Genomic DNA, 24,586 nt, shown 5'->3' with positions numbered 1-24,586 from the left:
ACGCGTAATATTCTCAAACTAAAAAGAGACCCTTTGTTGATCCAAGGGGCACGATCCATATGGTTAGCGATCGAGGCTTTTATTATATCTTTGAGTTGATCTGATTTTCCGTGATGCCATCATAATTCCCTGAAAAATCATATAAAAAGAAGGCAAGGCAGTTAGTGAGTCCTTTTATCTGCCTTGCGCAAATATAAGCAAAAATCAAATGAACTAGTAAAATCTAATCAAACTTACCAATATTTACATCGTTAATATCCTTGATCAAACGAACTCGTATATTCAGCGAAGTAATAATAAGGTAGAACAGATTATTGCTCGGCTAGCTTCTTGAGACATGCCATCACAATGTTAATAGATTTTACCGCCTCTAGATGTTCTAAAATAAAATGGAAATATTACTCTTCTTGTTATTTGGATCTTTGCCGAGAAAATCTTTGATCATCATCACGCGTAAGATTGGGTGCAGTACCAAAAAATTTATCTAATCGAGTTCACGTGCCAGGCGATAAAGGATCGAAAAATCTTTAATACGTAAAATATGGGCCTTGTCGGACATTATCCCGAAGGCCGAAATCCCGAATGGACGTTTTCCCGAAAACTTGGCCAGCATTACGATAACTCCGCCCAAGTTTTCGGGAAAACGTCCATTCGGGATTTCGGCCTTCGGGAATTCGTACTGTAACCAGAAATAACTTGATGCTGGGATCTCTGTGATCGACACTACAATTTGTCCCGCTGTTGTTAAATTGCCATGTCATTTGCCCATTTTTCAAATGACATTTATCAATTTCTCTAGTAAAATCGATGTCATTTAATATCATTTGATGTCATTTTAATGTCATTTCAGTGTCATTTGACAACACCACTGCGCACACATGATTTCATGATGAGTCAATGTCCCTTTATGGAAATTTAGCACATTCGGATCGGATTGATTAAAAAAGGTTTTCCCAAGGTATCTCGTTCTTCTTTTGTGGCTTACATATTATTTATAAATACATACAGAATTTCTTTCAACATGCGGACGCACGAATACTTCGAACGCAAATACTCGGAATGGAATCTTTTGGGATTTTTGAACGAGTATAGTACGAATCCATTCGACAAATGTATAGACGAATACCTTAAAAGTCTTGAGATCATTAACTCAGAAGAAGGCAAGAGACAGGAAAAAGCAAGTCTGCTTCTCGATAGATATAGGAAGGCAAGTAAAAATTTTTATGAAATATACAACGAGTAGGAAGTTAGTGGCGTGACAAGGGCTTTTTTGGTTCTTGATCATTCAAGGCTTTTTGCTGAGCCACAAACTAGCACTGGGGCAACAGATAGCTTTCTTGGTTATCTGGTGTTCAAGGCTTTTTGCTGACCCAGTACTGGACCCACTGGGCGACAGATAGCTTCCTTGGTTATCTGGCGTTCAAGGCTTTTTGCTGACCAGATGGGATGAGATGAAAACCAGCAGGAAATCGAAAACATGTTAATTAAGAATATCACTAATCATCCTTTTCTAGGAGCCTCGACCAGATTATTACTCGGCAAGAAAATGGGAAAAGGATCGTTATTCAAGTAAAGGACTTCCAATCGTCTTTCAAAATTCAACGTTTTCGGGAACCACTTTGTCTGGGAGCATTAGTGGTGGAAATTTTGTTAATAATGGGCAAAAGAGAGGAAACGAAGAGAATCAAGATAAAGTATATATTATATATACTCTTACTTTTATCCAGAAGTTGAGAATTAGTAATCATATCGTTTTTTAATGTTTTAGAGCGATTATGTACAAATGAAAACGAAGCGTACCAAAATGGAACATTACTTTCCACGCATCACACATGAAACTCAAAACCAACCATTTGAAAATGTTGATAATTGTACTGAGTTGTCTGGCACCACTTTATTTGGTGATATTTCGGATCAAGATATCGGGTACACTACACCATGCCCAATGAAAAAAAATTCAACGGTTGAACTTCCTGGCACCACTTTATTTGATGATATTTCAGATCAAGATACCGGGTACACTACACCATGCCCAATGAAAAAAAATTCGATGGTTAAACTTCCTAGCACCACTTTATTTGATGATATTTCAGATCAAGATACCAGGTACACTACACCATGCCCAATGAAAAAAAATTTGACGGTTGAACTTCCTAGGGTAACCGAACGTCAAAATAAAATACATGTTGACATTGATAATCCTTTCCTGGAGGAAAGCGATTTCATTCTATCAATTGATGACATTCCACAAGGATTAACTTTCAAAGATGAAAATTCAGTTGACGATTTTTATATGGGAGATATTAATGTGTCCTCGCTGTTCCGATATTATCAAAATCAATCGTTGAAGCTTGCAAGGGATAAGGGTTTATTCGTCGAAACTAATGTTCACGAAATATTGTCTTTATCATCAATTTTAATGCTCTCACCTAATTCACATTCAACACTCATGATTGATTCTTTTGGATCGCCTTTACTTGATCAGATTCATCAAGAACTCATTCCAACACAGCAAGTATTGGATTCTGAATCCGAATCAAAATTTAGGAAAGCCATCAAAAAAGCAAATAAAAATTCGCGTGATGATGCAATAGATTGGCTTTCTGCAGAGCTTGTAAACAATCGAAATTTGAAGAAGAACTTCGGCTCTGTTATATTAAAAGGATTAGAGACACTACCCGCTGATAAAATAAGAAACGAACCCAGTGAAACGTCGCTTATTACTAATCATTTAGACTACATTATGAAAGACATTTTTTAAGACCCAGATAAACATATTGTTCAATGGCCAAATACGGCATTGGATGAGAGTAAGTTGAGGAAATTCGAAGGAAGGACAAAACAACCAGACTTTGTTGTTTCGGTTATACACCAACTTCAAACGGTTGCTGATACTGTTATAGGAGAGGTCAGCCCCCCGGCTCAAAAAGCAAATGTTTATAAAAACTGTAATGATCTGATTCGACTTGGTGTATTCATGAAAGACTGTGTGGATTTTGCTATAGACAGGGGTGCTGAAATCAATGTAATTGGTTTCCAATGTGTCGGTAAGACAATCAACATAAAGTGTTTTTTGCCTATGAATTTCTTTTATTTCTTTTTAATCACGTTTTTGACACTTCATTATATAGACCATACGGTCGACTTTTATGCGACTAATCTTGTTAATGGGATGTATGTTATGGTCCATATTGGACAAACTACTGTTCCAGTATCGTTAAAAGAGATGCTATCCTTTGTCGATGATATAGAAATATTTTTAGGTATAAGGGAAGTTTTTATAAAATCATTTGACACATTTTATGATAAGATTCGCAATCCTAGTTTACCATCAAAAAACGCAAAATTTAAACGGGATACCCTTGCCACACCAAAATTCAACAAGCTTGTCAGCAGAACGCGAGACTGCCACAGAAGCTGTCCATTCTGGTATGGACGTTTTAAATAATTGATAAAATTTTCAGCAACCAGTATATTTATTACATGTATTATTATTTTTTCTGAAACAATAAATAAGAATAAATTATAATTGTGTTACTTTTATAATGAACATATTTTTGATCCTTGGCGAAAGTGAACAATTGTTCACGTGCGTGATTTTGAATTCCTATATCGTCTTCTAAATGAATATGTTATCGTCATGTGTGCAGTACGATATCGGGAAAATTCTTGCCGAGATTTTATTTTTTTCTGAGCAGTAAGTACGCCACTGTATCATGTGATTGTGTATAACCGCAGTCATTATTTTTAGAGTAAGTTGTAATAAAAAAAAATTGCGGTTAGAATTTATATATATATTGTCGATTTAGTCTATATTTTTACCGCATTATACCAAATTTTTCACTATACCGAATCGGCTAAAATGATGAGATAGCAGAGTTTTCACGATGATTTGTTCAAGAATATCACATGCCACAATATTAAATTGCTATAATAGAATAAATCCGCACCTTTGTAATTTGTATAATAATACATGTACATCGAATATTTTTGTTTGTTCACTTTCAAGCTTTATTTTTTAACCACGTGCATGTGAGATCGGAAATGTGAATTATGAACCACCCTAGCGTCGCCTCCAAAAAATGGTAGCCGGTTCTAATTTGCCGGGTTACATATATTATTGAGAGGTGATAAATAATACGTGACATTTAGTACTTTACGTATAAAAAATTTTCTAAGTCCTCAGAATAATTATAAAATTAAAGAAACGTTAGGGTGTGACATTATGTGACGAATTCCTAACCCTAATCCCTTACCCTAATCCTAATCCTAATCCCCTTACCCTAATCCTAACCCTAATCCTAACCCTAACACTAAAGAACCGGCAAAATAATCCGGCTACCATTTTTTGGAGGCGACGCTATGGTCGTCGTGAATTATGTAATAAATCAGGTGATACAGTCATACAAGATCGATTTTATAATATAACCACGATTCGATAAATTTTTTTTTTTCGTAATTGCTATCTTCTCGCGTTCCTTCGCGTTCATTCTCTAACAGCTTATAAGTTAAGTAATTTCATCTAGAAAGAAGGATCAAACGGTATCCTACGCTCGTAAGGTTTAGCCCTGCGACCGATTAGTGTTGTGGGATAACCGCTATTGACTAAGATTATGTAAAGGCTCTTAGTGCCTACTCTGGGCCTCTCATCCAGTATACCAAATGAGATTAGTATCCTACGTCCGTACTGTCTATCCCTTCGGCCGATGTTTGGATTATTGGGTGCCGGATAACCCATTAAAACTCATTACTTGTGGGCAATTAGATTAAAGAGTTATAAACAACTATTTTATTTTATAATACATTTATTATATATAAATGCTAAAAAAAATTTCAAATTTTAAAAAAACTTATAGCATAATTCATAATAATACCAGATAAAATTATAATTTAATTTAGCTTAAATAAATTTTAATATTGTAATGTTAATTAAATAATGTCATCAATTTAATCAAATAAATATTATATATTTACTTATTAAGATCAATTTATAAAAGGTAATTTTTATATATAATATCTTATTTTTATCCAGATATATTTCAGATTTTTATCTAAACTGAATAATTCAGATAAAAATTGGATAATTTTTTTAATAATGTTTCTATTTGAATCAAAATACTAATAGATATATCCAAATCATTCATATCATTATCATTAGGCTTGTGAATGTTTTGAATTTCTTAAATGGATTGTTACTTGATATAATCTACCTATTATATTTATTGTTAAATTTACAACTGAAGAAATTAATGTAAGTAAAGGAATAATATCATAAGTTATAGTATAATGTTTATATAAAATCTTATAATTAATATAAAGAGAAAAAAAAAGAAATAGATTATTAGTAAAACTTTTAAAATAATATTAAATAATATTATTGATTAAAAAAAAATTCCTACCTGAATGATTACTTGAGGAATATCTTCAATAAAAATGTTTAAACAAGCACCCCAAAATATTTTTGATTTAGCATCATCAGAAAAAGGAGCGTTAAAAGATGAAAAACCAGCTAAATTTGAATATAAAATACTTAATGCTTCAATATCAGTACTAGCTAATATAGTAAATATGCTTGCAACTTTTCTATGAGCCATAAACCATTCAAGAAATTGTTGTCTTTTATTTTCTTGTGTTATAAGATAAAAAGCTAATATGGTATTTATTCCTATTGGTACTGTTACAAATACAATACTTTCAAAAAAAAAAAGAAAAAAAGGAAACAAATAAGATCGATAATTATACAATTATATAATTTAATGAATAAAGAGTAAATGAAAATTACAAAATTATCATACCTTGGAAAATAAAGAACAGGAACGTCTTTAGCATTAATATTTATAAAAGTAATATCAATAACCAAATCAAAAATAATTAAACCAAGTTGTAATATAGCAATATTATTACCCTAAAAAAAGAAAAATTATATCAATATATTTATTATAATTTAATGTGATTATAAAATCAAAGTCTTTTTAAGATAATTTACATTGCTATTCCTTCTTCGAGCAATAAAGAATAAAACAATCAAAAGTCCAATAATTAAAAATATGCCTAATAATTTGTACTCATATGTTTTCCATAAATCCACTATTATTATATTAAAAAAATATATATATGTATAATTAATAAAATTAGCGTATATAAATAAAACTTTTTGCTCATATGAAACTCACGTGTAGGAATGAAACCATATGATTGGTCCAAGTACTTAGATGCCTGACCATTATTAATTGAAGTTAAATCTTTACTTTTAACCATAGTATTAATATCATTAACAACGGTCTCAACACTTAAATAATCATTATCAACTCTAGTTTCTTCAACGCCAATAGAAATTAAATACTGTTTTTCATTTACATTAAGGTCTAATTGAGTTTTTTCATCACTAGTAAGACGTGAACGAGGTACAGGAATAACATCAGCTAAATCATTTAATAAATTATTAAAGAAATTGGATCGGTTTTCCTGAGGTAAACTATCAAAATATTTTGTACCTTCAGGAGTCAAACGTAATAAACCGTTCATTGAATGAGCAAAAGGAACTTCTTTTTGTTTTACATTAAAATTCCAAATATTATCTCTTATACCTAATAGAGATTCTTTATATGTCTTATCTCTAACAAAATTATTGTCCATCTTAATATAATAAATTCCACCAAATACACTAAAAGTACTATCTAATATTTTTGCAATAACGGTTTTACCATCAATACTTACCGTACATGATGATTTAGTAATGTATTGACGTAAATAAGGTTGATTATCAATTAATTGATAAATAGTTAAATTACCATCAGATAATTCTATTGGATCATAAAAATTAATTTTAACATTTTGTATATCTGGTCTTATTGTAGAATTAATGGCAGGATAAGTTGATTCCACTTTGACATTAAAATAACCTTTATCCTTATTTCCAACAACTTTTGGTAAATCAATTACTTGAAATCGCCAAGAATTATCTGTTTCCAATTGAGAAACTAAAAGAGTATTATTATGTAATATTTGATATACACCTCTTATTCCTATAGGTTCACGTTCGGGAAATTCCCAAGGAATAGGAGCAGAATTATAATCATTAAATAAATATCCACAAATATTTGGCCTAGTAGGAGTAGGGATAGTACCTGTTAAAAGGTAACCACCAAATATTAAACTATTTACACTCCAATCCACATTTGGATTTTCGACAGGTAAAGTCAAATCATTAACTTGAGATTGAAAAGATAAAACAGAACCAGAAGATAAGAAATTAATTTTAATATAATATAAAGGTCCAGATGTCATAGTAACATCCTCTTGTATGATAACAGTTAAAATACAAACATGGCCAACTTCCAAAAATGCGATATCGCAAAACAAAAAAGTAAAAACTAAATTTGGAGTAGTAGTTTGATAAATTAATAAAGAGGAACTAGGATTTTGATTATACCCAATAGGTAAAATGGATACTTGACCTTTTGGTGATAATGGGTTAGTTGCATTTAAAGTACTATTTGAGAAAATAAAAGCGTAACTTTCATCAATTGTATGTATACCTATAAATACACCTACTTCACCATAAAGAACAAGTCCTCCAGAAGTTAACTCTGTAATTGCTCCATCAGGTTCAATTCTAAATTGTTTCCAGTCCACATGGTTTGTTTTATTATTTCTAACATATCTCATAAATCCTTTTTCTCTATTAATATTAAGTACTATTTGATAATTCCGTAACGGTATAGCTAATTGTAAATTATTATCAATAAATGGGTTTCCAATAGATGATCGACTTGCTATATTACCATCAAAATCCATTACCATTCCCCATTCGACATATGTAGAAGGATCATTAACATCTGTTGCATTATAATAAGTAATTAAAATTTGATCCTTTTTGATTAAAAAATATCTCAAAAATTCCATCCATACACCACCACTGATCATTTGAAAAACACAATAATTAAGTGGTTGAATATCTAACTTTAAATTCTTTTCTACCACTGTTCCGTCAAGATTAATAATTCTTAATGAAAACATTTCATAGAAACAAAGATAATTATTAATTGATGTTGCATTTTTTCTAATTATTCTTATTACCATTGTACCATCATCATATGCTTTTGAATCCCATATACAAGGTAATACTTTTCCATGATCTATTTCTTCTTTATGTGAAAATTCTCTTATTACTGCTGTTGTGTAGAATATATATGAACATAATATGTTCACAAAAATTAATAAAAATTTTGTTTTCGCTGAATTGAGTATCCTCATTTTTTTTTTAAAAAAAAAAAATTATTTTGTGCGCAATTCACTTATATTTATAATATTAAATAAGTGATAGTTAGACATAGATGTATGTAAGAAAAACCCGGTAAAAAGTAAAAACCGGTCAAAAGTGGCGCGGATATTAACTAATTTCAGTCCGGGAAATTACCAAATTTGGAAAATTCCTAAAATGATTGATTATCTATTCAGTTATTGAAAAACTTTAAGGTATTAAATAATAAATATTAGGTTTCAGAAATTTTTAATTAATCAAAAAATTTATTATAGATCTTAATTAGTTTTTAAAATTGAATCATTAGATGCAATAAACTAAAATTATATTATAAATTCATATGCAGAATATGTACCTTTTCCGAAAAAAAATCCGATACTGCTAAATAAGAAATTGGTTTTGATTACGCAATACTTTTGTCACAGAAATATATAAATATATATATTTGTTGTTTGTTTGTTTAGCATATAGGTTATTTTAGTTTTAGGTTATATCTATAGTTTATTTTTTTACATAGTTTATAGTTTATTTTATTGGACATATAGACGGATATCAAAGGCTTAGATAATGGGTGGCTAAGAAGTGGCTTACTGTAACTGGACAAAATTGTCCGATCGGTAAATTTGCCCAGCCGGGTGGCAAAATTGGTTTTATTTAATATAGAAATAGATATACGAATATTACAAAGCGTCGATAGAGGCAATAATATTATATTTTATTTGTGAATAAATAAACCCTGCCGATTTGTTTGATTGTTTCCGATTTCTCATAATAAATATCTATCTTATTTTATCGCATTGTTCATTATCATTTATTGACCTTTCGCTATACATTGTTTGCTTATTTTTATATGATTCATAACTAAGGATGTTAGTAGTAGTTCGGAAGGATTTGAACAATTTTTGAAATTATTAAATACAGATGAGTCGAATTACTTTACTACAATAAGTAACTTTACCTAAAAAATTGATGCCAATAAATTTAATTAATTGTCAATAAAGAAAAAATGATATCCAAAATGTGTAATTGCTTCAAATTACTTTAGAACCGAACCGATTTCGAACCCGGTTCCTAACAACTAACAATATATCAGTTATATACTAATATTTTAATAAGAGAAGAGTATTGCTAAAGTTCACCAGTGGTGATGGTCACCGTACCAGCATTATGATGTACTTTTGGTCAGAATTAAAATCTAATAAAATACTGGTCGGCATAGCTACTTATTGTCCACTATTTTCATACATACATTCTAAATTACCTTACCATTTGTTATTAAACATCATATTATTTTATCGATTGTTAACCGATCCTTATTTATTTTTCTGCTACCTATCCAATCGTCTAAAATCGGTGGCAACACACTAACACTTTCTTTATTGTCACGTGACCAATTTTGCAGAAAATGAATTTTTTTATATCGTTGATTACGTAAGAACCCACATAATAAATCCTGCAATTGATGCCAAATCAATATAAAAATGTTATTTTAGGGCCGGAATATACATAAAGACCCACATAATAATCTGTCCTGAAATTGAAATTTACTAGTAAATCCGATGCCAATGAACAAGAAAATGATGTTTTAGGTTCGGAACTACACAATGCTTTCGCCTTGTCATGCGATTGATTTCGTGCGTGATAAAGAAAATAAAAGAAAAAAATTAGACAAAAGAAGAAGAATAAAATTATTTTACTATTTTTAAAATAAGCACATTTAAAAGAGAACTTTTTGGCACTTTACACTATTATTAAAATTAAAATAATTTTCAAATACACCATTATAAAAATTACTAATTACTCCATTAATATTCAAGCTGACTTGATAAAATTTAATATCTGAGTAATTCTATACCTGCTAAATGACTTTATCTAACCCCCAAAGGTTTATTTTATTTAACAAAAGTACGCTGTAAAGTGTAAAATGAAAAAAAAACCGCGCGCGGCACAGTAATCCCAACTTTACTTAAGCTTTCTAGACCTATGTCATTTGGCTAAAGTACTGAAATAACACTATAAAGTTAAAAAAAACAAATGCAACACAGTAATTTCATTAAAAAAAAAATATTATTATTTGCGAATATTTAAGCATAGATAAAATTATAATTTAATTTAACTTAAATAAATTTTATTTAATTAAATAAATATTGTAATTTTAATTAAATAATGTCATCAATTTAATCAAATAAATATTATATATTTTATTTATTAAGATCAATTTATAAAAGTTAATTTTATATATATTATCTTATTTTTATCCAAATATATTTCAGATTTTTATCTAAATTGAATAATTCAGATAAAAATTTTTAATTTATTTAAATAATGTTTCTATTTGAATTAAAATATTAATAGATATATCCAAATCATTCATATCATTATCATTAGACTTGTGAATGTTTTGAATTTCTTAAATGGATTGTTGCTTGATATAATCTACCTATTATATTTATTGTTAAATTTACAACTGAAGAAATTAATGTAAGTAAGGGAATAATATCATAAGATACAGTATAAAGTTTATATAAAATCTATAATTAATATAAAGAGAAAAAAAATGAAATATATTATTAGTATAACTTTTAAAATAATATTATTGATTAAAAAAACGTTCCTACCTGAATGATTACTTGAGGAATATCTTCAATAAAAATGTTTAAACAAGCACCCCAAAATATTTTTGATTTAGCATCATCAGAAAAAGGAGCGTTAAAAGATGAAAACCCAGCTAAATTTGAATGTAAAATACTTAATGCTTCAATATCAGTACTAGCTAATATAGTAAATATGCTTGCAACTTTTCCATGGGCCGTAAACCATTCAAGAAATTCTGGTCTTTTATTTTCTTGTGTTATAAGATAAAAAGCTAATATAGTATTTATTCCTATTGGTACTGTTACAAATACAATACTTTCAAAAAAAATGAAAAAAAAAATGAAACAAATAAAATCAGTAATTATAGTACAATTACATAAATTAATGAATAAGGAGTAAATGAAAATTACAAAACTATCATACCTTGGATAATAAAGAACAGGAACGTCTTTAGCATTATTGTTTACAAAAGTAATATCAATAACCAAATCAAAAATAATTAAACCAAGTTGTAAAATAGCAATATTATTACCCTAAAAAAGAAAAATTATATCAATATATTTATTTATATAATTTAATGTGATTATAAAATCAAAGTCTTTAAGATAATTTACATTGCTATTCCTTCTTCGAGCCAAAAAGAATAAAATAATCAAAAGTCCAATAATTAATAATATGGCTAATAATTTGTACTTATATGTTTCCCAAAAATCCACTTATTATATATAAAAAAATATATGTATAATTAATAAAATTAGCATATATAAATTAAAGATATAAAACTTTTTTCTCATATGATACTTACGTGTAGGAATGAAACCATATGATTGGTCCAAGTATTTAGATGCCTGGCCATTATTAATTAGAGTTAGATCTTTACTTTTAACCATAGTATTAGTATTATTAACAACGGTCGCAACACTTATATCATTATCAACCCTAGTTTCTTCAACACCAATAGAAATTAAATACTGTTTTTCATTTACACTACTAAGATCTAATTGAGTTTTTTCATTACTAGTAAGTCGTGAACGAGATACGGGAATAGCATTAGATAAATCATTTAATAAAATATTAAAGAAATTGGATCGTTGTTCCTGAGGTAAACTATCAAAATATTTTGTACCTTCAGGAGTCAAACGTAATAAACCGTTCATTGAAGGTGCAAAAGGAACTTCCTTTTGTTTTACATTAAAATTCCAAATATTATCTCTTATACCTAATAGAAATTCTTTATATGTCTTATCTCTAACAAAATTATTGTCCATCTTAATATAATAAATTCCACCAGATACACTAAAAGTACTATCTAATATTTTTGCAATAATGGTTTTACCATCAATACTTAACGTACATGATGATTTAGTAATGTATTGACGTAAATAAGGTTGATTATCAATTAATTGATAAATAGTTAAATTACCATCAGATAATTCTACTGGATCATAAAAATTAATTTTAACATTTTGTATATCTGGACTTATCGTAGAATTAATGGCAGGATCAGTTGATTCCACGTTGAAATTATCGAAATTAAAATAACCTTTATCCTTATTTCCATTAAATTTTGGTAAATCAATTACTTGAAATCGCCAAGAATTATCTGTTTCTAATTGAGAAACTAAGAGAGTATTATTATATAATATTTGATATACACCTTTTATTCCTATAGGTTCAGGTTCGGGAAATTCCCACTTAATAAGAGCAGAATTATATCCATCAATTAAAAATCCATAAATAAAAAATTGATTTGGACTAGTAGGAACAAATTTTGTTAAAATGAAACCACCAAATGTTAAACTATTTACAATCCAAACCAAATTTGGATTTGGATTTACGTTAGGTAAAACTTGAGATTGAAAAGATAAAACAGAACCAGAAGTTAAGAAATTAATTTTAATATAAAAAGATTCAGGTGGCAAAGTTCCAGTAGGATCTAATTGTAAAATAGTTAAAATACAAACATGGCCAACTTCAAAAAATGCGATATTGCAAAACAAAAAAGTAAAAATTAAATTTGGAGCAGTAGTTTGATAAATTAATAAAGAGGGACTAGGATTTTGATTATACCCAATAGGTAAAATGGAAACTTGACCTTTTGGTGATAATGGGTTAGTTGCATTTAAAGTATTATTTGAGAAAACAATAGCGTAACCTTCATCAACTGTATGTATAACTACAACTGATACACCTTCTTCACCATAAAAAACAAATTCTCCAGAAGTTAACTCTGTAATTGCTCCATTAGGTTCAATTCTAAATTGTTTCCAATCCAAATTGTTATTTTGATTTCTAGCATATCTCATAAATCCTTTTTCTCTATTAATATTAAGTACTATTTGATAATTCGGTATAGCTAATTGTAAATTATTATCAATAAATGGTTTTCCAATAGATGATCGACTTGATATATTACCATCAAAATCCATTACCATTCCCCATTCGACATATGTAGAAGGATCATTAACATCTGTTGCATTATAATAAGTAATTAAAATTTGATTCTTTCTGATTAAAAAATATTTCAAAAATTCCATCCATTTACCACCACTGATCATTTGAAAAACACAATAATTAAGTGGTTGAATATCTAACTTTAAATTCTTTTCTACCACTGTTCCGTCAAGATTAATAATTCTTAATGAAAACATTTCATAGAAACAAAGATAATTATTAATTGATGTTGTTGCATTTTTTCTAATTATTCTTATTACCATTATACCATCATCATATGCTTTTGAAACCCATATACGAGGTAATACTTTTCCATGATCTATTTCTTCTTTATGTGAAAATTCTCTTATTACTGCTGTTGTGTATAATGTATATGAATATAATATGATCACAAAAATTAATAAAAATTTTGTTTTCGCTGAATTGAGTATCCGCATTTTTTATAAAAAATGGTTTTTTTTTTTAAAAAAAAAAATTATTTTGTGCGCAATTCACTTATATTTATAATATTAAATAAGTGATAGTTAGACATAGATGTATGTAAGAAAAACCCGGTAAAAAGTAAAAACCGGTCAAAAGTGGCGCGGATATTAACTAATTTCAGTCCGGGAAATTACCAAATTTGGAAAATTCCTAAAATGATTATCTATTCAGTTATTGAAAACCTTTATATCGTTTAAGATATTAAATAATAAATATTAGGTTTCAGAAATTTTTAATACAATTTTTAAAAATTTTTAATTAATAAAAAAGATAAATGTCAAAACTGTGAATCAAAAAATTTATTATAGATCTTAATTAGTTTTTAAAATTGAATCATTAGATGCAATAAACTAAAATTATATTATAAATTCATATGCAAAATATGTGCCTTTTCCGAAAAAAATCCGATACTACTAAATAAGAAATTATTTGTTGTTTGTTTGTTTATCATATAGGTTATTTTTAGTTTTAGGTTATATCTATAGTTTATTTTTTTTTATATAGTTTATAGTTTATTTTATTGGACATATAGACGGATATCAGAGGCTTAGATAATGGGTGGCTAAGATAGATTGGAAGTGGCTTACTGCAAACTGGACAAAATTATCCGATCGGTAAATGGTCAGAATTAAAATCTAATAAAATACTGGTCGGCATTACATCATAAATTCACGTCCATTTATATACCATACCCATAAGAGAAAATGATACAATTTTCAATAAACTACTTCCGAGCTACTTAAGCATATTTAACATCCCTATTTATTACACTATTTTCATATATACATTCTAAATTACCTTATCATTTGTTATTACAGCAAAATTCAAAATATACGGGACACTTGAGAAATTTAATTATCGGGTTGTCGGGTAGCCGGGTTACTCGGCAGTAGGTTATTATATAATCTGATATACTACTATTATACTCATGTCACGTGTTATTTATACTTTCCTAATAAATAACCTACTGCCGAGTAACCCGACAATCAAATTTCTCAAGTGTCCCGTATATTTTGAATTTTGCTGTAAACATCATATTACTTTATCGATTGTTAACCGATCCTTATTTATTTTTCTGCCTATCCAATCGTCTAAAATCGGTGGTAACATTCTTTATTGTCACATGACCAATTTTGCGCATAATAAAGAAAATGAATTTTTTATATCGTTGATTACGTAAGAACCCACAAAATCCTACACAATGCTTTCGCCTTGTCATGCGATTGATTTCGTGCGTGATAAAGAAAATAAAAGAAAAAAATAAGACAAAAAAGAAAAAAGAAAATAAAATCCTTAAAACATCATATAAAATAATAAGCACATTTAAAAGAGAACTTTTTAGCACTTTACACTATTATTAAAATTAAAATAATTTCAAATACACCATTATAAAAAATACTAATTACTACATTAATATTCGAGCTGACTTGATAAAATTTAATATCTGAGTAAAGTGTAAAGTGAAAAAAAAACCGCGCGCGGCACAGTAATCCCAACTTTACTTAAGCTTTATTTAATTAAATAAATATTGTAATTTTAATTAAATAATGTCATCAATTTAATCAAATAAATATTATATATTTTATTTATTAAGATCAATTTATAAAAGTTAATTTTTATATATATTATCTTATTTTTATCCAAATATATTTCAGATTTTTATCTAAATTGAATAATTCAGATAAAAATTTTTAATTTATTTAAATAATGTTTCTATTTGAATTAAAATATTAATAGATATATCCAAATCATTCATATCATTATCATTAGACTTGTGAATGTTTTGAATTTCTTAAATGGATTGTTGCTTGGTATATCCTACCTATTATATTTATTGTTAAATTTACAACTGAAGAAATTAATGTAAGTAAGGGAATAATATCATAAGTTATAGTATAATGTTTATATAAAATCTTATAATTAATATAATGAGAAAAAAAAAATAGATTATTAGTAAAACTTTTAAAATAATATTATTGATTTTTTTTAAAAAAATTCCTACCTGAATGATTGCTTGAGGAATATCTTCAATAAAAATGTTTAAGCAAGCACCCCAAAATATTTTTGATTTAGCATCATCAGAAAAAGGAGCGTTAAAAGATGAAAAACCAGCTAAATTTGAATATAAAATACTTAATGCTTCAATATCAGTACTAGCTAATATAGTAAATATGCTTGCAACTTTTCTATGAGTCATAAACCATTCAAGAAATTTTTGTCTTTTATTTTCTTGTGTTATAAGATAGAAAGCTAATATGGTATTTATTCCTATTGGTACTGTTACAAATACAATACTTTCAAAAAAAAAATGAAAAAAAATGAAACAAATAAAATCAGTAATTATACAATTACATAAATTAATGAAAAAAGAGTAAATGAAAATTAAAATTATCATACCTTGGAAAATAAAGAACAGGAACGTCTTTAGCATTATAATTTACAAAAGTAATATCAATAACCAAATCAAAAATAATTAAACCAAGTTGTAAAATAGCAATATTATTACCCTAAAAAAGAAAAATTATATCAATATATTAATTTATATGATTTAATGTGATTATAAAAATATCAAAGTCTTTTAAGATAATTTACATTGCTATTCCTTCTTCGAGCAAAAAAGAATAAAACAATCAAAAGTCCAATAATTAAAAATATGCTTAATAATTTGTACTTATATGTTTTCCATAAATCCACTATTATATAAAAAAAAAAATATGTATAATTAATAAAATTAGCGTATATAAATTAAAGATATAAAACCTTTTGCTCATATGATACTTACGTGTACGAATGAAACCATATGATTGGTCCAAGTACTTAGATGCCTGACCATCATTAATTAGAGTTAGATCTTTACTTTTAACCATAGTATTAATATTATTAAAAACGGTCTCAACACTTAAATAATCATTATCAACTCTAGTTTCTTCAACGCCAATAGAAATTAAATACTGTTTTTCATTTACACTAAGATCTAATTGATTTTTTTCATCACTAGTAAGACGTGAACGAGGTACAGGAATAGCTTTAGCTAAATCATTTAATAAATTATTAAAGAAATCGGATCGGTTTTTCCGAGATAACCTATCAAAATATTTTGTACCATCAGGAGTCAAACGTAATAAACCATTCATTGAAGGAGCAAAAGGAACTTCTTTTTGTTTTACATTAAAACTCCAAATATTATCTCTTATACCTAATAGAGATTCTTTATATGTCTTATCTCTAACAAAATTATTGTCCATCTTAATATAATAAATTCCACCAGATACACTAAAAGTACTATCTAATATTTTTGCAATAACGGTTTTACCATCAATACTTACCGTACATGATGATTTAGTAATGTATTGACGTAAATAAGGTTGATTATCAATTAATTGATAAATAGTTAAATTACCATCAGATAATTCTACTGGACCATAAAAATTAATTTTAACATTTTGTATATCTGGACTTATTGTAGAATTAATGGTAGGATCAGTTGATTCCACGTTGAAATTATTGAAATTTAAATAACCTTTATCCTTATTTCCATTAAATTTTGGTAAATCAATTACTTGAAATCGCCAATAATAGTACTCTGTTTCCAATTGAGAAACTAAAAGAGTATTATTGCGTAATATTTGATATACACCTTTTATTCCCAAAGGTACAGGGTTGTGAAATTCCCAAGGAATAAGAACAGAATTATATTCATCAATTAAAAATCCATAAATAAAATGTTGATCTGGACCAGTAGGAACAATATTTGTTAAAAGGTAACCACCAAATGTTAAACTATTTACAGCCCAAACCAAATTTGGATTTGGATTTACGTTAGGTAAAATTAAACTATTAGCTTGAGATTGAAAAGATAAAACAGAACCAGAAGATAAGAAATTAATTTTAATATAAAAAGATTCAGATGGCGAAGTTCCAGTAGGAACTGTTTGTGAAATAGTTAAAATACAAACATGACCAACTTCAAAAAATGCGATATCGCAAAATAAAAAAGTAAAATTTAAATTTGGAGTAGTAGTTTGATAAATTAATAAAGAGGGACTAGGATTTTGATTATATCCAATAGGTAAAATGGATACTTGACCTCTTGGTGATAATGGGTTAGTTGCATTTAAAGTACTATTTGAGAAAATAAATGCGTAACCTTCATTAACTGTATGTATACCTACAAATACACCTACTTCACCATAAAGAACAAGTCCTCCAGAAGTTAACTCTGTAATTGCTCCATCAGGTTCAATTCTAAATTGTTTCCAATCCATATGGTTTGTTTTATTATTTCTAACATATCTCATAAATCCTTTTTCTCTATTAATATTAAGTACTATTTGATAATTCGGTATAGCTAATTGTAAATTATTATCAATAAATGGTTTTCCAATAGATGATCGACTTGATATATTACCATCAAAATCCATTACCATTCCCCATTCGACATATGTAGAAGGATCTTTAAAATCTGTTGCGTTATAATAAGTAATTAAAATTTGATTCTTTTTGATTAAAAAATATTTCAAAAATTCCATCCATTCACCCCATTCACCACCACTGACCATTTGAAAAACACAATAATTAAATGATTGAATATTTAACTTTAAATTCTTTTCTACCACTGTTCCGTCAAGATTAATAATTCTTAATGAAAGCACTTCATAGAAACAAAGATAATTATTAATTGACGTTGTTGCATTTTTTCTAATTATTCTTATTACCATCGTACCATCATCATATGCTTTTGAATCCCATATACGAGGTAATACTTGTCCATAATCTATTTCTTCTTTATGTGAAAATTCTCTTATTACTGCTGTTGTGTATAATGTATATGAGCATAATATGATCACAAAAATTAATAAAAATTTTGTTTTCGCTGTATTGAGTATCCGCATATTTTATAAAAAATGGTTTTTTTTTTTTAAAAAAAATAAATTTTTATTTTCGTGCGCAATTCACTTATATTTATAATATTAAACCTGTATAAATAAGTAATCGTTAGAATTTTATATTTTTTTTGATGTATTTAAGAAAACCTGGTAAAAACTGGTCAAAAGTGGCGCATTTTCATTTAAATAATAGCGGATACTATTAACTTATTCAGTCTCGGAGAAATTACCAAGTTTGGAAAACTCCTAAAATAATTATCTGTTATTGAAAAAACTTTAGTTATTGTTAAGTTATTGTTCACCCAATAGGATCATGCAGATTTTCATAGACCCGATATTTTTATTAGCCATAGCAATAACACATGATTGATATAATAAAGTGGAGTAAAAAAATGGTGTAAATGAATATTTTGTAGGAAAAGTTTAAATAAAGCTTATAAAGTGGATTAAAAATGAAATTTATAGAAAGCTTATTTATGATGTTATCAATTAATGCATGATCAAAAACGTCAGAATGATAACACACTTATTGGTATCGGTCACAGGGACCTTCATTGATGGCTACTACGTAGCCCATTTTCATCCAATCATTCGGTCCTATGACAGATATAGCTACTCCCCATCCTTTTTTTTTTTTTTTTTTTTTTTTTTTTTTTTTTAAACAGTAACGCGCTTTATTAATTGTAAACGATTTAAAATAAATCTGACAAAAAAATACAAAAGCACTTAGAGCAAAGAAAGTTCAAAGACTTTCTAAACCCTATAACTGAGTATAATCTAACTATAACTATTAATATAAAATCTAAACTAATACATTGTGTTCGATTCTATAATTATATTGTTTCCAACCTACGCTACTGTTCTATTATTTTACGATGTTTTTTTTTTTTTGATTTTTGCTATTTTATATGTTGAGGCTTTACTATTTTAAAATCAATCAAATTAATTGTGAAGAAATTTCAAATAAAAACTAAATGATTTAAACTACATTAAAAGCGATAAAAAAAAAAATAAAATAAAATTCTGTCTTGGAAATTTAAAAAGAAAAACTATACTACCGCGGAAAATATCAAATTTTCTCTTGAACACGCTCTCTGTGTTAAGTAGGTAAAAACTCAATCAAATTCCAGTATTGCTCTTTTAAAAATAAAATTTTCAAGATTGTTAAAATTTTGGGGATAATTTGTTCATTCTGTATCAGAATTTTCCCTTTCTCCCTGCTTTCGCACTATACGCTTTTTGTTTTCATTTTTCTTTTCTTCAACATCATCATCCGATAACTCCGTTACTTTCTTTTTCCCTTTTCTTTGTGTCGTGGTAGCTACTCCCCATCCAATAATATGTACTGTATATATTAAAATAATAAATATTAGGTTTCAGAAATTTTTAATACAATTTTTAAAAGTTTTAATTAAATAAAAAAGATAAATTTCAAAAATTGTGTTTATTTCGCGAAATCTATTTTTTTTTTAAAAAAAAATTGTATTATAAATTCATATGCAAAATATATGTGCCTTTTCCAAAAAATATAGATGTTCGAAAAAGTGGAAAATCTGATTCTATTAAACAAGAAATTGGTTGTTCTTAGTCAGAATTTCGCAGTGATTTCATCAGTTTCATGCGATCAATTTCGCGCGTGGTAAAGAAAATCAAATCGTTTATTACGTAATAATCCACATAATAATACCTTCTGAAATTGAAATTTTACTAGTAAATCCGATGCCAATGAACAAAATGATGTTTTAGGTTCGGAACTACACAATGCTTTCGCCTTGTCATGCGAATTGATTTCGTACGTGATAAAGAAAATAAAAGAAAAAAATAAGACAAAAAAAGAAAAAAGTCTTAAAACATCATAAAAATAAAATTATTTTACTATTTTTATAATAAGCACATTTAAAAGAGAACTTTTTAACACTTTACACTATTATTGAATTTTCAAATACACCATTATAAAAAATACTAATTACTACATTATATTCAAGCTGACTTGATAAAATTTAATATCTGAGTAATTCTACACCTGCTGAATGACTTTATATAACCCTCAAAGGTTTGTTTTATTTTACAAAAATACGCTGTAAAGTGTAAAGTGAAAAAAAAACCGTGCGCGGCACAGTAATCCCAACTTTACTTAAGCTTCCTAGACCTATTTCATTTGGCTAAAGTACTGAATTAACACCATAAAGTTAAAAAAACAAATGCAACACAGTAATTTCATTAAAAAAAAATTATTATTCGCGAATATTTAAGCAATAACTAATAATAAATGTAAAGTGTTTTCAATACCTGCTAAATAACTTAGTCGCTCTCATTTAACTAAAGTGTTAAAATTAACATATATAAAAACTATAAAAAAATGAGTTTATCAATAGTTTATCGTAAATAAATTTTTTTACAGCTTTATAACAATACAATATTCCAAGTATAAGCTTTTCAAAAATATGTATTTTTTAAAGCTGATCACGCTATAAAAGTCACGTGGGGTGAAAATTTGTTGGTGTTACTGGGAAGATGTTCATTGATTATCAAGAGATAAAAATGTTTAAACGTTTGACTTTCATATTTACAGGATGACAAAATACTCAAGATTTATGCTTTTATTTTCTTGTTATTTGGCGTAATTTCACTTTAACCCAAAGGTATGCTATTTTAAAATTAAAATATTTCTTTTAAAATATTTATATATGTTCAGTATTTATCTTCTACCTATTTTGTATTTCTCTCAATCTGAATTGATTTTATCTGCTTTTATACCTCTTACTTTGCTATAATAATATACCTGGTGCGTCTAGCAAAATGAAAAAAAGAAAAATAAAAGAAAAGAAAATTATATATTGAATATATCGTATAAAAGAGTAAAAAGAACAACCAAAAAAATTTTCACCGTTCAATTCTTCCTTCAGTTATCGACACAACAAGAGCAAAAGGATTTTGTATTTGCTGCTTGGCATTAAGCTATCGAGGATTGAATGTAATATCGCATACATTTTGTTATCGTACCAACAATATACAAGCCTTAGAGAATTATATTAATAAACTTGAACATTATCCAGATTTAAAAAGAGACCAACAATTGCGGGATGAACCACTCGAAGCCACTGTGCCTATGTTATGGAAATAATTTTTTAAAAAACTTTTATATAATGTTGGGAAAATCTGATGGGACTCGCACGTACTTTTTTCTATTTAGAGGAACTGTAGTTTAAAATTTTGATCACCAACTTCTGATCCAAAGAAAATGAGCATTTTCAGTTTATAAATTATCATATCAATTACACAATAATACTATATAGTACGATACTCTAGGGATATATATGTAGGAAAATAGATCAGATTATAACTAGAGGATTATTTCTGGATATGAATCATATCACCATCATATCTTATTTCATATTAGACGTGAAAATTTTTTTTATCCTTTTCATTTTATTAAATTTAACAATAATTAAGAAATTTCAAATTATGTGAGATCAATCTCGATGATTATAAGAAATTTTAAAGAATATTTATATAGCAGGGAACAGCGACATATGAGGAAATTGAATAAAAGGCAAATAAATGAAATGATGACTTTTACTCGGTAGAATTTGTTCGTTCGTGCTGTTGTATCAAATGCAGCAAGCTGAAAATAGAGACATTGGATGACTTAGGATAAACATTGTGTTTGATAATGTAAGTAGTAACATTATAAAGATTTTGAAATTAAAAAAAAATTTATTCTTACGGTTTCTCTCGTATTATTAAACAACAGGTATAACCCGATTTTAATTTTAATAATAATAATATTCATATGATCATATCGTGGCTCTGGAACTTATCCTTAGTAATTTATTAAAATATTATTGTACGTATTCTTAACTTAATGATTAATTTTCTAAACAAAATTTATTGGTTAGCCAATTCATTCTTGCAAATTCATTCTTACTAATTATATTAATAAGTTCAATATGGGCTAGGAAACGTCTAACTCCTAAAATGTTTATAATTTTTTTAAAAAAGATCGAAGATCATAATAATAATAATAATAATAAAATTTATTATACAATTAAAATATTCTTACGGATATATTACAGTATCAAAATTACTATCTACCAAACTTCATTGAGATATTGTTGCAGGCAAAGCTAGTTTCAATTTGCCCGATTTTGATATACAGTACAAAGGTATTTCCAAATTAAGGGTTTCTGTTTACTGGGTGATGAAATTTTAGTTTTGCTCGCGACTTAACAAATTCATAAATAATATTAATCTGATCTGATTTACAATCAGGTATGACTCACTATCAAAGAAACAAAGTGTCAACCTTTTAAATGGTACAATCATGATATTGGTTCATTATCGTTATCAAAATTACTAAGAAATATTACTTAAAGGTTTTAGTCACATTCACATTCAAGTACAGATAAAAGCATATGCCTGATAACAACCATACTTTTTCATATAAAATTTCCCCTATTAGAAAATTACAGTATAATTTTTCAAAAAAAAAAAATTGATTCATTGGCGATAGGGCGGAAGAATCAAACACTGAAAGTGTTGTTTTAGAATATCTTATTTCACAGCATAATATTATTAGATGAATTCGACCTTTGGTAGCAAACTTGTGTATTTATATTAGTATATGAACAAACAGAGATTTACCCACAATCGTGCGATTTTTAATGAAAGAGCAAATCACTTTTTAAATTATATAAATTATATAACGCGATATGTCATATGATCAATATTTTAACGAAATTGATATTTTGAATTGATTCTTTTGCGTGACTCAATTTGATCATTAAGGAATTATTTCATGGGCTTAAGGTACTAATCAAAATTTTCTTCCAGATCAGCGCGTTTTTTACTATTTAGTGTTTGAAGCATTAATTATAAGTATACTGCTATAAGTGTCAAAACTTTTTATTATTCTGTATTAGGTTTGGTACATTTTAAACGATTTTTAAGCGAAAATCCTTTGGAAATTGGATCGACCCTTCGGGTAAAAGTTGTTTTTAAAAAAGAACGTAACAAAAAAAAAATAAAACACGTCATCAAATTTCAAATTAATAGATCTGACTAGACAACATTATTTTATTTAAAGGAAATTTACCCACAGGTTTTAATTCGATAGGATCTCTATTCCTATTGATTAAAAAAAGGAAATAAAATTATCTCGTATAAATTAAAAATGAAAATTACATGATCGTGACGTTATACAGTAAGTAATACACGAAAATATTTTTTTATGTGGAACTATTTTTTTTTTTTAATTGGCTATAATGGTTATTCGATTGAATTTTTGACTTGAGTAAAATTCGATCTGGCAATCAATCGAACAAATAATTACAAATAAAATAATAAAAAATTTCTTCTCTTATATTCTATTTATTTATTATATAACATCTATTTTGTATTGTTAATTTTAAAAATATACGGGTTAGCAAAAAAAAGATGTAACTAAAATTATTGGCCGAAGATCACGTGAATGACAGATTTTTTTTAACTACTCCGTTCAATTCTAGATCATCAGATCGGATCGTAATCATATTTAATTGTTTTTTTTCGGTCTGAACGATCTGATCTTGAACAGGGCTTATATATGTCGAGTCCGAAAACGGGTATATTAATTATTAATTTTATATAAACATACACTGTTAAATTAAAAATGTATCAGTCTAAATGTCTAATTGCAAACGTAACCAAAAACGCGAGGTACAAAAATAGACGCGTGATAGGCAACGTATGCAAGAATTAGAAGTAGAGTTTACGACGGATTGATTCATGATTTTTTCAATTGGTCATTAAAAAAAATACGGACGAAAATATTTAAATTGGTACTATACAATAATGTAAATTTATTATAAAAATTGTATACTGCAAAATGTCGTAAATATGGTTTTTGCGTTATGAAATTGAATAA

The 24,586-nt window shown here is 27.3% G+C and overlaps 4 protein-coding genes across 4 annotated transcripts; 1 reads left to right on the top strand and 3 right to left on the bottom strand.

Annotated features, from left to right (window-relative positions):
* Nucleotides 1-1,021: 1,021 nt before the first annotated feature.
* On the top strand, nt 1,022-3,550 carry OCT59_009584 (uncharacterized protein; the record flags this gene model as incomplete). Its single annotated transcript, XM_066133677.1, has 5 exons — nt 1,022-1,207; nt 1,515-1,694; nt 1,769-2,705; nt 2,763-3,047; nt 3,132-3,550. The coding sequence occupies 5 exons, from the start codon at nt 1,022-1,024 to the stop codon at nt 3,446-3,448; spliced, it is 1,905 nt and encodes a 634-aa protein (XP_066000095.1). The 3' UTR covers nt 3,449-3,550.
* A 1,604-nt stretch (nt 3,551-5,154) lies between these two features.
* OCT59_009583 (uncharacterized protein) lies at nt 5,155-8,256 on the bottom strand (the record flags this gene model as incomplete). Its single annotated transcript, XM_066133676.1, has 5 exons — nt 5,155-5,301; nt 5,400-5,691; nt 5,796-5,905; nt 5,987-6,087; nt 6,174-8,256. The coding sequence occupies 5 exons, from the start codon at nt 8,254-8,256 to the stop codon at nt 5,155-5,157; spliced, it is 2,733 nt and encodes a 910-aa protein (XP_066000094.1).
* Nucleotides 8,257-10,647: 2,391 nt separating this feature from the next.
* Nucleotides 10,648-13,749, bottom strand: OCT59_009582 (uncharacterized protein; the record flags this gene model as incomplete). Its single annotated transcript, XM_066133675.1, has 5 exons — nt 10,648-10,794; nt 10,882-11,173; nt 11,282-11,391; nt 11,473-11,573; nt 11,664-13,749. The coding sequence occupies 5 exons, from the start codon at nt 13,747-13,749 to the stop codon at nt 10,648-10,650; spliced, it is 2,736 nt and encodes a 911-aa protein (XP_066000093.1).
* Nucleotides 13,750-15,561: 1,812 nt separating this feature from the next.
* On the bottom strand, nt 15,562-18,687 carry OCT59_009581 (uncharacterized protein; the record flags this gene model as incomplete). The annotated part of the gene is made up of 5 exons (XM_066133674.1): nt 15,562-15,708; nt 15,798-16,089; nt 16,193-16,302; nt 16,388-16,488; nt 16,578-18,687. 5 exons carry the CDS (start codon nt 18,685-18,687, stop codon nt 15,562-15,564), a joined length of 2,760 nt encoding a protein of 919 aa, XP_066000092.1.
* Between the last annotated feature and the right edge of the window lie 5,899 nt (nt 18,688-24,586).

This window comes from Rhizophagus irregularis, chromosome 17 (genome assembly GCF_026210795.1).
Source record: "Rhizophagus irregularis chromosome 17, complete sequence".
In the NCBI taxonomy this organism is placed as follows: Eukaryota; Fungi; Glomeromycota; class Glomeromycetes; order Glomerales; family Glomeraceae; genus Rhizophagus; species Rhizophagus irregularis.
The sequence above is the reverse complement of the archived record's forward strand: the minus strand, read 5'-3'. Positions and strand labels throughout refer to the sequence as shown.